General features: G+C 46.2%; 1 protein-coding gene across 1 annotated transcript; it reads left to right on the plus strand.

The window, feature by feature from the left end:
* Positions 1 to 2,105: 2,105 nt before the first annotated feature.
* LOC116079724 (serine protease inhibitor A3C-like) lies at positions 2,106 to 8,751 on the plus strand. The gene is made up of 5 exons (XM_031355639.1): positions 2,106 to 2,122; positions 4,040 to 4,693; positions 6,166 to 6,439; positions 7,367 to 7,514; positions 8,456 to 8,751. The coding sequence occupies exons 2-5, from the start codon at positions 4,057 to 4,059 to the stop codon at positions 8,645 to 8,647; spliced, it is 1,251 nt and encodes a 416-aa protein (XP_031211499.1). The 5' UTR covers positions 2,106 to 2,122; positions 4,040 to 4,056; the 3' UTR covers positions 8,648 to 8,751.
* Positions 8,752 to 14,811: the final 6,060 nt, after the last annotated feature.

Genomic DNA, 14,811 nt, shown 5'->3' on the forward strand with positions numbered 1-14,811 from the left:
TTCTGCAACTTATGTAGGCAGCAGTGAGCCATGGCCAGATGAAGCATTGCAACACTATGCGGGACAACACTGAAGACAGAAGCAAAGGGACATCTTGGTTGGTAGAAATTCAGGCAGTACTCATGGCCATGCATTTTGCTTGGGAGAACACAAGGCCACATGGGCAGTTCTTCACAGATTCATGGATACTGTCAATAGATTGTCAATGGTTTGCAAAGAGCATATTTAGAAAATATATGAGAAAGACATCTGGTAAAGAAGGATTAGGAGAGATCTCTCCAGATGTGAGAAGGATGTGAAGATATTTATGTCCCATGTAAATGCTCATCCATTGTGGCTTCAGCTGAGGAGGAGGTCAATTATGAAGTAGTTAGAATGAACCATTCTAGGAGCAGTCAGCCTCTTTCCCTGGCCATCTCTATGATTACCAATAGGCCAAAGAACAAGGTGGTCATGGTGACAATGATCAAGGTTACCTAGGGGCTTGTCAACCTGGACTGCTATTCATGAAGGCTGACCAAGATACTTGGAGGAACATCCCACAAGCCATAACGTCTATCTCTGTGGTCATGGGGAAATAACTAAGTTTCCCTGTGTCTCAGTTTCCTCTTCCATGAAAGGAGCTGATAACAGCATATAGTTAGAAGGCTGTCACAGGAGTCACAGAGTATGAGTGACAATCTCTGTGTCCCTCTTGTCACTAGAGGCCACTCCTGTCAAGAGGAGCTGAGTGAACGCTGCCTGGATACTTTCTGTGGAGGTGTACACACATTGATGCTTTGGTCCTTTCATTTTGGGTGATGAAGGTGGAGGTGTCCATATGCCCCGTGAGGTTGGTCAGCTGGGAATGGAGAGAAAGGCTACTACTCTACCCTGAGTAGGAGTGCTAGGGGGAGAGGAACTGCTCTGACCAACAGGCCCCATGCCCTGCAGGAGTTTAGGCTTCACCACTGTGCCACATGGAGGCACACCCTGAAAAGGGCAGTACGTGGCAGAGCCTAGGACCTGGAGGAGAGAGGGGTTGAGGCAGGAACTGGGCATTAGGTAGTCACAGATATTGGGAATAGACTCAGGACAGCACTGGGGCCAGCAGACCCTGAACTGTAGACTTTGAAACTGTGATTCACACCAAACCTTTGCTTTGCTCAGTGGGTGATTCCAGATCGCTTACTTTGATTCCATTGATCAGCATGTGTGTTTTATGCCAATACCATGGGGTTTTATTATTATTGCTCTACAGTACAGCTTAAAATCAGGGATGGTGGTACATCCAGAAGTTCTTTTATTGTACGAGTTTTGTTTATAGCTATCCTGCATCTTTTGATTTTTCCATATGAAGTTGAGAATTGATCTTTTAAAGCCTGTAAAGAATTGTGTTGGAATTTTGATGGGAGTTGCACTTAATCTGTAGATTGCTTTTGGTAAGATGGTCATTTTTAGTAGGTTAATCCTACTAATCCATGAGAATGGGAAATCTTGTCATATTCTGATATTGTCCTCAATTTCTTTCCTCAGAATTGAAACTGCTGCCCTGTAAGGACATTTCCTTGTTGGTTGGAGTTAAACCAAGATGTTTTATATTAATTGTGGCTATTATGAAGGATCTTGTTTCTCTGAGTTCTTTCTCAGCTCATTTAATATTTGTATAAGTGAGGGCTACTGATTTTTTTAATTAGTTAGTGTTCATTGTTCATTTTGAAATGACTTATGTTATCAAGCTGCAGCACCCTTTGGTGACGTGTAGGGTAGAGATCATGCACTCCGGTTTTGCTTCTGACTTCTGCCCCTTTCCACATCGACTTTGAAATATTTGATAAACAGAAGATATGCCCAGGAGATCCATGGACTTCTGTAGAGAGGAGGTGGGAATTGGCCCATTAGGAGGTAGTTCTAAAAAAGACTACTAATCCAAGTTACCAGGAATCATCCTGTTTTCCCCGATGCTAATCTGAACACAGAGCACAGCTTGTCCATGCCTGCATTTCCTAAGAGGAGGGCGGAGCCCTTGGTGGGGATAAATAGGCATCAATGTGCAGTGGGGAGATGCCAGGCAAGTGGCAACCCTGAACATCCAGAGTCAGCTATCAAAGAGGCTTGCAGCTGGCTGGTATCAGCTCTTCAGGTAATGCCCAGGGTTCCTTGACTCCAGGGGCAGAAAGAACCTTCCCAGAACTATGGTACTGGCTATGGCCTACAACCAATGTTTGTGAGGCTGGGACAAGGGCTTTGGTAAGATACTGGGATAGAATCAGGGAGCATTTCTGGGGTTCATAAAATCTTCTCTGGTTTGTTTCTATTGCCCGTGGAAGATGCAGAGACTGTGTGGTCTATGCTCATGGATAGTAAATGGAGCCTGCTCCTCTCACTCCACTGGGGGAAGTTTTGAGGGATGCCAAGTTAGCATGATGCTGTCATAGCTAGAATGAGAAATGACTGTTCCAGAGTCACTCTGGCTGAGGCAACAGCTCTGTCTTGCTCACATCACAGAGGAGATGCCTGAAAGTTTGGGACCCCACTTCTCTCTTAGATCCCAGATCCCCTGGCCAAGCTCTGAGGCTTCATACTCAACTAGGGAAACAAAGATGGCTCAGTTACTGAGAACATCTCTTTTTGTACGAACTGAACAACCTCTTTTCTCTGGAAATAATTTTGGCACAAAATATTGTTTAGTGTTTTTCCAAAGAAATGGTTGCATCAGTCTGAAAGTAAAGCACAGGGTAAAGGCAGCCAAGTTGTTGAGGTCCCTAGCTCATCTGCAGGCATGTCACAACAATGGGGACAAGTGGCTTAGAGACAACACACACCACTGCTTCACCAGATCCCTGTGTGCTCCTCTAGTCTTCTCTCCCAGCCTCTTCCCTTCACTTACTCCTGCTTTCTCTCCCTCTGCCTCCTCCTATTCCCCTATCCCTCCGTCTTCCTCTCTTTGCCCCTCTTTATACCCATTTCTCTCTCCTTCCTCTCCCCAAACTTCTACTCTCCCAGTTTTTCTCTCTCCTCTCTCCTCCCTCCTATCTTTTCACTTCTCCCTCCTCTCTCTTCCTTCCCTCCTCTCTCATCTTGCTTCTCCCCTCCCTGCTCTCTCCACTTTTTCCTCTGCCTCCCATTCATTTACTATCCACCATCACCTTTACACCTGAAAAAATGGTCAGAGACTAACGGTAGATAACCATGATTGTAAGCTTTCAAATGTAGTCCATTACTGTGCCCATGGCCCCAACACTGGTTGTATATAGAAAAGATGGACCACTAGACATTCACAACAACCACTCCCAATGCTCACAACAAGCCAGCCACTTATGAATAATGTAACCTGGGCCACTCACCAAGCTTCAGAAAGAGGTCTACCAATTTGCTTGCTTCTACATAGCCAACATGAAATCTGGTCCAGATAGCACAGATTTATACTGTTTGTTCTTCTTCCCACCAAGAGTTCTTCCAAGCCTGAGGTACAAAGCACCACTTGGTTACCCGGCAAGACTGAGAGACCATTTTCCTATGTGTCCTTCTACTGCCCGTTCTCATGGGTCAAGGACTTCTGCACTGCACCAGAAATCTCTCCTGCGGCCTCGCAACTAACCCTCCCCACACCTAGCTTCATGCACCAGATAAACAAAGATTTCTCAGACTAGTCATCAAAGGGCTAATATAGGACCTGTGATTAAAAACCGCTCCAGGGTTCCAAAGTTCTGCCTAAAGAGAGGGCAGCTGAAAATGGCACAAGTGCAAAGTGCAGACAGGACTCACACCCATCCCCTACTCCTATACTGGCTTGCTCTATGACATTAACATGTCCCTTCAAATCTCTGGTTCTTGGTTCTCTACTACAAAGATTGGCTTCTTCGATAGCACTTCCTCCATGTTAGTATGGAGCTCATGATATATAGTACTGCTATCTGAGAGGCCAGAGCACCTCCCGTGGGCAGTAACAGAGGCAGGATGAGCAGCAGAGCAGGACACAATGCCAGCCAGGGGGAAGAACTAGGAGATGTCCAGAACACCAGTTGGTCCTTCTAGACTCAAAGGATTATTTTTTCAGACTGCAGAACACAGAAGATGGCCTTCATTGCAGCTCTGGGGCTCTTGATGGCTGGGATCTGCCCTGCTGTCCTCTGCTTCCCAGATGGCATATTGGAAAGGGACACTCTACTCCATGAAGACCAAGACAATGGGACACAACTGGACAGTCTCGCATTGGCATCCATCAACACTGACTTTGCCTTCAGCCTCTACAAGAAGCTGGCTTTGCAGGATCCAGATAAAAATGTTGTCTTCTCTCCACTTAGCATCTCAGCTGCCTTGGCCATTCTGTCCCTGGGAGCAAAGGGAGACACCCTGCAAGAGATTCTAGAAGGTCTCAAGTTCAATCTCACAGAGACCCCTGAGGCAGACATCCACAAGGGATTTGGGCACCTCCTACAGAGTCTCAGTCAGCCAGAGGACCAGGTAGAGATCAGCACAGGCAGTGCCTTGTTTATTAAAAAGGGCCTAGAGATCCTGGCAGAATTCCAAGAGAAGACAAAGGCTCTGTACCAAGCTGAGGCCTTAACAGCCAACTTCCAGCAGCCTCCTGAGGCCACACAGCTCATCAATGACTATGTGAGCAATCACACCAAGGGGATAATCAAGGAACTGGTGTCAGGTCTGGATGAATCTGTAGTCATTGTGCTGGTGAATTACATCTACTTTAAAGGTAAGAGTGTCACTACTCAAGAGTGGAGGGAAAGAATCTTGGCTGGATATCTGTGCTATAACATGATCACTGAAAAGGAGGGTCCTGGTGGGATGAGGACTACTCGATCATTAGGAGCCTAGAGACAGTAATTGCAACAGGGGAAGGTAGCATAGACCACAACTAGGAAAGAGCCCTGTGGGCAGTTACTGTGCAGTACTTCTCCTCTGAGCCTTTTCTGTGATGAACTGGTCCTGGACATGGAGAAGCAGGAACTAGATAAGAGCCACTAGAGATGGGGAAGTGTCAGCCAGGCAGGTTTTTGTGTTTAGAGTCTAATTGATTTGTGGAATGTTGTTTTTCTAAAATAACTAGCCATTTAGCCAAATCACACTCCTGGTTCAAGAATTCTGATAAAACTTGGATGCTAGATAGTTGGAGTCTCAGCTGGATATGTTATAGAAAATGGTACTGGGAGAAAATCCAGAGAAATATCACACTCACAACATTCTCCCTGATAGAGACAGGAAGTAAAGTGACAGCCCTGAAGTTGGTGCCTGACAGAAGTCATGATGTAAGCAGATCTTGGGTAAATCTGGGTTTAATTAAAGTTAGTCCAGGGTAGATGTAGGGTAGGTCTAGTCTTTTGGCAGAAAATAAAGATGGAAATGGAGATAAATATAGGACAGGAGGACACAGGACAGGAAGACCAAGGACAAGAGGACTGTAGGACAGGAGTTCAGGATGGCCCCAGAGCTGCTGTGGCCTGGGAATGGTGGAGGCAGAGTGACACCTTGAAGGGTTAGTCTGCATCCAGGGCTCTCTCAATTCTCCCCAGACTCAAGCTCAAGTGCTGCTTGGTGTGAGGTGAGCATGTATGCCTAGGTTACAAGATGCCAAGAGCAAGGAATTGTTTCACTATCAAGTCTCATAATGTACATTGGTAGTGGGGACTGAAACTAGAATTCTGGGGAAAGCCTGAGCTGGTATGTGTGATTTGTGGAGACTGTCCTGCCCCATGAGTGAGTGAGGACTCATTACCCATGTCTTAGCCAACAATTTATGTATTATGAACTACTCGTGATGTTGGAGAACACAGGCTGTGCTATTCTGTTGCCCCTGAAACCTGTCCCACAAGACATTCATTCCCCTGAGGAAGATCGAGCCTCAACCCTCCCCTGCCTCCAGTCTCACCACCTTCACTCTTATCTCTCCTACACATTCCACCCCAGATTATTGACTGTGTCAGGAGCTCAAGTAGCCAGGCTGTGATTTTGAAGTTCCCTTTCTAAACCAAGCCTAGAGACAACCCTCATAGCTACCAGCTTGATCAACTAAAAAGCTTTATCCAATTCATTATATGCTATACGAAAGCACACTCTGAGTGACTGAAGATGATGGATTGCTGTCATAACTCCAGAGCTGAACATAAGTGGGGAGGAGGTAGAGTGCTTGTACTGCTGTTAAAACACAATAATTTGCCTCATCTTTAGGCAAATGGAAGATGCCCTTTGACCCCAATGTCACATTTGAGTCTGAGTTCTACTTGGATGAGAAGAGATCTGTGAAGGTGCCCATGATGAAAATTGAGGACCTGACCACACCCTACTTCCGGGATGAGGAGCTGAAATGCACTGTGGTGGAGCTGAAGTACGCAGGAAATGCCAGCGCCCTGTTCATCCTCCCTGACCAGGGCAAGATGCAGCAGGTGGAAGCCAGCTTGCAACCAGAGACCCTGAAGAAGTGGAAGGACTCTCTGAGGTCCAGGTGAATAACCATGGGAACCAAAACCAAAATGGCCTTGATCCCTGTCCTGCTGTTGCCTTATGGCCAGTGTCCCTGTACCTCAGCATCTCACTGGTACCCAGTGTAATGGTGTAGAGTCCCCAGGGGACAGGAGGAATAAAGTCGAATTTCCCTCTGCTGATTATGTATTTTGGGCCCTGAGTTGCTGTCCATTTTGTTGTTCACAAGGTGAGATCATCTAGAACAAGGAGCTGAGATTTCCTCCCTCTAACAGGCTGTAACTTACACGGGATCTAGAGTGAGTTGGAAGGCAGAAGGGATTGTGATTGACAGGAGATGAGCTCTGAGAATCAGCTGTGCACTGTGGAACCATCTCATCCTCTCAGCACTCATCATTCACCATACACGAAATAAGACTTGAAGACCTACTATGTGCCATCTGATACAGACTCTGAAAGTATATCAGAGACTGAAGCACACATGTACCCTTTGAGCTCCTCTTGTAAATGAGGAAGAAGGAGTGTAGGAATGAAAATTAAATTAACCACCATTTAGTAGGTTAAAATGTGAGGAAGGGTGAAGTTAAAAAGGTGTGTGTCCAAGGATTAGGAAAGCTGGAGTCTGATGCAGTGTGCAGTTTTAAATAGAGTCTTGTTAGAAGATGTTCTAGGAGTTCTCCAGCAGGGGAGGATTGCAATTGTGGATCTAGGTGGAAAGCATTCTCAGTCAAGGAACAGCTAGCACCAAGTCAGGTTGTCTGTCTACTGTGCACACTCTCAGGCAATGATGAATAGGTAATGCATGAAGAAGAACAAAGTCAAAAGCATGGGTGAAAAGAGGGCTTCTCTCCACTGAGAGGGTTGTCTGTGGAAAGGGTACCCAGCAATGGGGTGGATTGAGGGGGCCATGGAGTCAAGGGATTCTTACATTGCTATTTTTTATTCTCAGGGAGATTGAGCTCTACCTGCCCAAGTTCTCCGTCTCCACTGATTATAAACTGGAGAATGTCCTTCCAGAGCTGGGCATTAAGAAACTCTTCTCCAAAGCAGCAGACCTATCTGGGATCACAGAGGCCAAGAAACTGGAGGTGTCTCAGGTAAGACAAGAAACACAAGGTGCTTCACCTAGGGTTCTTAATGTGGATGGTGAAGTTCATATAGGCATGTGGGGATGATGCATGTTTGATAACTCCTATATTTCTGTGGTTCCTTAACAAATGTCCATCCTCTACCCCCAATACATACGGTCACCTTGGTGACCATTGTGGGGAAGGGCCTACAGTTACTTTATAGAACCATAGATGCCAACCTGTTCTGCACCACAGGGCAACACACAGTACACTGCAGGGCCACGCACAGTACACTGCAGGGGCACACACAGTACACCATATGCTAAATCACTTCTACCTTTAGCTTCTGCGCTGCAGCCCAGAGACAATACTTCTTGGCCCGCACACAGAATATTCATATTAAAAGTAATAACAAGGGATCTCTGGCAATTCTGATGAAAACCCCAAGAATAGGAGAGTAGATGCCTTCTTAGACCCTCATACTACATTCCTAGGTACACAGCCTGTTAGTGACCAATGTTCTGTCCAGTGCCCTCTCAGAACCCTAGGCTCAGATCTGTACCAGCAGGATGTGGCAGTCAGGGAATATGAAACCATGTGTTGTGCTTTGCTGATGTATATCCCAAGGAGGCTGGAGCAGGAGGAATAGGGGGACCTGTACTGCCTGCCAACACCCTGGCTGTTCCCTCTGACAAAGTTGGAAGGCAACCTGTAGGGAAACCCTTGCCGTTGCCTATCTCTGCTTTCCAGTTTGTAGTACGTTTGAGGGCAGCACAGATTCAGACAATAAGCAGATCCAGAGCCTGCCTTATCTCCTACCCTGAGCAGAGACTTGGAAATGCAGGCTTAGAGATCAGGGAAGAATAAAGGAAATTCTCCAGAATATGAGGCCAGCACTCACTGCTTCCTCCAGACCCCTCTCCTGTCCTTACTGGTCTCCAGTGGGTGATGTGATTTTCTCCTCACAGGCAGTCCACAAGGCTGTGCTGGACGTGGCTGAGACAGGCACAGAAGCAGCTGCTGCCACAGAAGTTACTCTTGTCGATCGTGGCCTCTTACTAGGTATTGCTGTGAAGTTTGACAGGCCATTCTTGATGCTTATCTCTCACACAGGTGTTCAGACCACCCTCTTTGTGGCCAAAGTCACTAACCCTAAATGAGCCTAAAGCTCCCCAAGTTCTGATGATTGTGCCCAGGACCCTGGCATAGAGTCTGCAAGAGTATCTGTGTCCATCCTGGCAATCATGCTTTGATGGGCTGTTGCAGAGATGGCTTAGACAGTGATTCTGACTATCTCTGTGGCTCCCACGTGCTCAGGAGCCTTTGGACTGTCAGTGTCAGTCTCTCAGGCCTCTTGGGAGCATCTGCACACGTTCCTGAACCTGTAGTCTGTCTTTGTTCTTCTTCCCTGGAGTCTAGAACCCCAGATCCCCACTGGGTAATTTCTGCCTGCAAGGGATTGAAGGTGTTCAGCTATAAATCCTGGAACCCTAACTCATGTTTCGGTCCCAACCCACAACAGCTGCCCCAGCAGGGGAGGTGTGTGATATTGGTCAAGCCCTCTTACATGCAAATAAAGACTCTCAGCCCAAACCAATGAGAAATAGCTGCTGTTGAAATCTGAAGGACCCCCAAAACTCCTTATGTACATATCTTATCCAGGGAAGTTAAGGGCAGGAAAGATCTACCCATTGTCTGAGCCTTTTGTTCTAAGAGCTGTAAATTGGGAAGAGGTCTACTCTCCTGAAAGGTGATCTGAAGCTGCACTGCACTCCTCAGTGGCTAGTCAGCCTCTCCTTGGCCCCTCCTGACCCGACTCAGTGAAGGGCAGAGAAGAGAAACTTAGAGGCCTGGATGACACAACGGAGACAGCCCTGCCCATGCTTGCTTTCCTTCAGTAGGGCTCTTGCACCTGGTCGGGCCAGAGATCTCCATGGAACACCTCTGGCACACAGGCCCACATGTGCCCATGCCAGAAACCTAGGTATTGGTGAATACACCCAGTCCCAGTATAGGCTCTGAGCACATCTGCCTTCAGCTTCCACAGTCTTGATGGGTCCATGCTGGCTTCTGGGCCACCCCATGAGAATCAGGCCCAGGACTGAGACGGGAACCTGCTACACTGAATGTCATTTCAGTATCTGAGACCACCTGGTGCCATGCTCTTAGGTCATGCTTTCCCCTCTGCAGGCTTTGCCACTCAGTGACCCTTGCAGGGTCCCCTGACTCTGCCTACATCTGGCACACAGTTGGAGCCCAAACTGAAGTATCTGCATGAGCCTAGGGGTCAGACCAGCTCCTCTCACCCAGCACTCCTACTCAGGGCAGGATAGTGGCCTCTCTCTAAGTTCACAGCTGACCAACTTCACACAAAAGATGAACAAAGCCAACCAAAATGAAGAGGTAGGAGCAAAGGATCAATAAAAGTATACCTGCACAAAAAGTGCCCAGGCAGTGTTCCCTCAGCTCCTGTTGGCAGTGGTGGCCTCTAATGACAACAGAGTAGTAGATATTGTCACTTACTCTGTGACTCCTCTGACCTACATGCTATTAACAAAAGTCCCTTCTAAGGAAGAGGAAACCAAGGCACAGGGAAATTTAGTTATTTCCCCATGACCACAAAGGTAAACATTATGGCTTGTAGGATGGTCTTCCAAGACTCCTGATACCAGAAAAACAATCTCCCCCAAGTTGTGACTCTGCTCATGAGGCATCAATGTGGTAGGCAGGAGTATGATGAAACAGAGCTCTGATACTTCCCAGAGAAGAACCAAATGGCCAATGGATCAGGTGACATCTCTGCTGAGGTGGATGCAAGGGGGATGAGAAAGTTCTCAGATAACCAGAGAGAATATTTGGTGCAGGGCAAAGAAAAATTGAGCCATTTATGGGGACCTGAGAGGAAGTTGACTTGGGGGACAACAGAGTAGAGTAATAGTGGAGCAGAAGGGATAGGAGTGGCCACAGGGTGGCAAAGAGCCTTGAGGACTCAGGAGAAACTCAGAGCCAGAGGGAGACTTAGATGGATTAGACAAAGTTTCTCACTTGGAAAAGGTTACAATGCAGAAACTGCGTTGTGAGAGGTGAGGGAGGAGTGCCATTGTGGGCAGTTTCAGTGAACATCCGGCCATAGCTGGAGAGGAGAATGGATGATTCAGCTCAAGGGCTTAGCTGGCTTGCTGTCTCCATGGAGGAAAAGAGGAGGTCAACTTGCATTAGGTTTGGGGCACCTGCTGTTCATAGAGAATCCACTGGACCTAGAAACACAGCCAGTTGTGTGCATAGACAGTGACAGCTATACTTTCCGATGGAGATTTGATCAAGTCTTAAGGCTCCTGAAAACACCTATTGATCAGTGGACATAAGGTCATCAGAGAACTGGAGGCTGGTGGGTCACTCAGGATCCCAGTCCCTAGTGAGCAATCCCTTTACTGACAGCCAGGATGTGAGAGAAGGGGACTCACCTACTGAAACCATCAAAAGTCCCAACAGTCTGCCCAATGTGTCAAGGTAATGTGTCAGTGGCTGTTGGGAGGGTGGGATGGCAGTCTCAAAAAGAAAATCTATGCATCTTGTCCTTTCTTCCTTGCTTTTGCCACAAGGACTGCCAATTCAAATTCTAGTGTGGGACAGTCATTTTGCAACTTTACCCAAATTACCTCACAGAAGTAATTGCCATGTTCTCATCTGTACACACCAGAGAATAACTATGATGGAGCATTTTGGTATAGAAAGTAAAAGTCGGGACAATAAATATAATAACTGTCAAGGGCCTTGTTTCCTCTTCCACCCTCCCCTCACTCTTCCTAACACCCCTTCAGCCACATGAGAATCACGCACCAAAACTGAAGCATATGAAGAACATTTGTCCCTCCGGGTTGTGTGTGGTTGGCACAGCCCAGGAAGGCACCAAAGTAGCTGCCACCAGAATTAAGATTGTCCAACCTATAGAGAATACTGCTATCCAGTTTTTGTTCAACAGGTCCTCCATTGTGACCATGCTCCCCCAAAATACTAGCATATCCATTCTCAGGGAATAATTATCACCCTTAGGAAGATATTCAAGTTGGAACTTTCCAAGCAGAATGTACTAGGCTGCACACAACAGATCCTTCAGGCCCAGCCTATGCTTTGCAGTACAGCAGTATGCTCAGATAGTGTGTTCCAAAACAAGACTAGGACAAAGTATCTAAGGGTAATTAAACACAGATGAATGGGTCCCCAAGAGGCAACCACTATGAACTGCCTGGTCTGCATATCATCACTGTGCTTTCTGCACCTAAAACCATCAAAGCCCAACTCCAGAGCTTTCAAATATGATGTCAAAGGAGAGACAATATACAGAGAGTATATTGGCCTCTGGTCAATGTGAAAGCACATCTTGGATAACTCTGTAAGGGATGCAAAAGACTGGGTGAATAAGAGTTTCAAACAGTTCAGTCAAGGGTCTGCTAGCTCCTTTGCTTTGGGCCAGAGGACAGTCAAGCACAAGAGGATTTCTCTGCATTGACACTCTCTGATAAGTGGTTATTAGCCCAGAAGTTTGGAATACAGGAAGAACAACCCACAAACAACAAGGGAAACTCAAGAAGAAGGAAGAACAAAAGGTGGACAGTGCACTACTTCTTAAAAGGGGGAACCAAATACCCAAGGAAGGAGTTGCAGAGATTAACTATGGAGCAGAGACCGAAGGAAGGGCAAGCCAGCCTAAATATAGCTATCTCCTGAGAGGCTCTGACGGCACCTGAATAAGACAGATGTAGAGGATCAAAGCCATCTATTGAACTGAGTACAGGGTCCCCAGTGAAGGAGTTAGAGAAAGGACCAATGGAGCTGAGGGGTTTGCAGCACCTTAGGACGAACAACAATATGAAATAACTAGTACCATCAGAGCTTCCAGGGTCTCAACCACCAACCAAGGACCACACATGGAGGGGTCTGATTGTTCTGGCAGCATGTGTATAGTAGAGGATTGCAATTTGATCATCAATAGGAGGAGAGGAGCTCGGCCCTGTGAAAGTTCTGTGCCCCAGTATAGGGGAATGCCAGGGCCAATAAGTGGGAGAAGGTAGGGTGGCAGGCATTGGGAAGGGGAGAGGAAACAGGGGTTTGTTTTGTTGTTTTTGTTTGTTTCTTTTTTTGGAGGGGAAACTGGGAATGGAGAAATTTACATGTAAATAAAGAAAATATATAATAATAATAATAATAATAATAATAATAATAATAATAATAAAAATAAAAGAAAGACAGTATCAAGAGAATGAGAGTTGGAGGGTTAGCTGGGTGGGTAAAGAGATGGACCTCACACATGAGGAGACCTTACCTTTATACCCTGAAACAGAAGCCCAGAAGTGTGCTGACATAAATTTCTGATCCATACTCTGGGGAGATGGAAATAGGTGGATCCCTGGGACTCACAGGCCAGCCACCCTAGCCAATGAGTGACTTCCAGACCTATAAAGAGAACCCATTCCAAAACCAAAGGCAGTTGGGAAATGACTTTTAACCTCCATATGGATGTGCACATGGATACATACATTCACATTCATGACCACACAGAATCACAAAAAGTAAATGTTCAAGAAGGAACAAGAGGGTTGGAAAGTTGGCTTAGTGCTGGACTTCTGGCTTAACTTACAGATGTGAAGTCAAGCCCCAGAACCAAGAGACTGAGGGGATACCCAGGATGGGAGGAACTGTCTGCAGTGCAGACTTCTGTACTTAGAACTGTGAAGAAATCTAACAGATGATGATAACAAAAGCCACCCTTCACACCACCAGAAACGCTTCACACCACCAGTCAGCTGCCTACAGAATGCTGACTGCTATACCCTGTGTGAGCTTCAGTGTTGGGCTCTGCTGCTGGCAGATCTGACACTCAGCAGCAGAAGGAGCCTCATCAGCCTTGATGAGTAGTACCAGCCCATCTTGTCAAGTCCATGCATAGCCCCCATCCCTGTCACATATGACCAACTTGTTCATTGGCCAAGTGGCAATAACAGAGATGGCTGGAGAAAGAGTCTGACTGACCCCAGAATGGGTCATTCTGTCTACTTAGTTATTGAACTGGGTTCTTAGCTCCCCTTTCCAAACATTAATCTACCCTAACCCTTCCAACACACACACAAAACTAGGTAGTCAACAAAGATTTTTAGAACGGAAAGGAGGCACAGACCTGTTTAGCCTACTTGCTGCTGAGTAGGGGTGTCAGGCATCTAGGGGAAAGGCCAATCTCTGTCATCAGAACATCTAGCAATCAAGCAAAGAGACAAATCTGCAACAGCATGGGGAGAAGCCACTTCAGGGCCCTGGCATTTATATACTTTCTCAAGAATCCTTAGAATTCCAAACATAAACTATCTTCAGCTAACAGAATCAGGCACAACCAGAACATGAGAGAAATCATAGTTAACTGTTATGGGCAATCTAAAGCAGCCCCATATGCCACACCTGGGATTAAAAGAAAAACATTTAGACAGAACATAACTGGGTTTTTTAAGAAACAAAAATTCTAGCAGGGCGGTGGTGGCACACGCCTTTAATCCCAGCACATGGGAGGCAGAGGCAGGCAGATTTCTGAGTTCGAGGCTAGCCTGGTCTACAGAGTGAGTTCCAGGACAGCCAGGGCTACACAGAGAAACCCTGTCTCGAAAAACGAAAAAAGAAAAAAGAAAAAAAAAAGAAACCAAAATTCTCATTACAATCACCCTTATAAAAGGCTGATGGTCACTCTAGGGAAGAATTGAAGAAAGGTGAACTGGAGTGATTGTATCAAAGTCCTTACTTGGGGGAATCTGGCCATCCCATCATTCAAGGGCTCTGAGACCTACAAATTGACTCAAGTCTGAAAATTGGTTCATAGGCCAAGATTGGTTTTTGCCTATCATTTTGCCTATCCATTTGCCAATGGAGCCTTTCATTTGTTTGAGAATGTTTCTGCTTATACAGATCAAATAAAAAAAGCTTTTTATCAATTCCACTGTTGGAAAATCCAAGATTAATTAGCCAGTACCAATAGTTAATATGATTCATACAACCAGAAACAATACTTTGCCTGTGTTAGGTCATTTAGGACATTTGCTGCCTATTTTGATAACTAAGATCTCCTTGCCTTTGCTGATTCAGTTCATCCACTTGGCTTCTGCTACATCAGGGGCCAAAAAACTCATTACATTGAATTCATCCTGCTTACATCCAATAAGAGCAAGCATATGCCCTGATGTGTTGCCTGCCCAAGTCCCTCTTGCCCACATGTGATCAAGCACATCCAGGGCAGGTGGGTCAAACAAACATAGGACAGACAAACAGGACTTTGTTCTTTACT

This window comes from Mastomys coucha, unplaced genomic scaffold (assembly GCF_008632895.1).
Source record: "Mastomys coucha isolate ucsf_1 unplaced genomic scaffold, UCSF_Mcou_1 pScaffold6, whole genome shotgun sequence".
NCBI lineage: Eukaryota > Metazoa > Chordata > Mammalia > Rodentia > Muridae > Mastomys > Mastomys coucha.

Bases quoted from the DNA above. Each gene is read 5' to 3' on its own strand.
- LOC116079724 (XM_031355639.1), top strand. From the start codon at position 4,057: ATGGCCTTCATTGCAGCTCTGGGGCTCTTGATGGCTGGGATCTGCCCT. The intron at 4,694-6,165 runs GTAAGAGTGTCA...CCTCATCTTTAG, and splicing joins GAATTACATCTACTTTAAAG to GCAAATGGAAGATGCCCTTT. The intron at 7,515-8,455 runs GTAAGACAAGAA...TTCTCCTCACAG, and splicing joins AGAAACTGGAGGTGTCTCAG to GCAGTCCACAAGGCTGTGCT.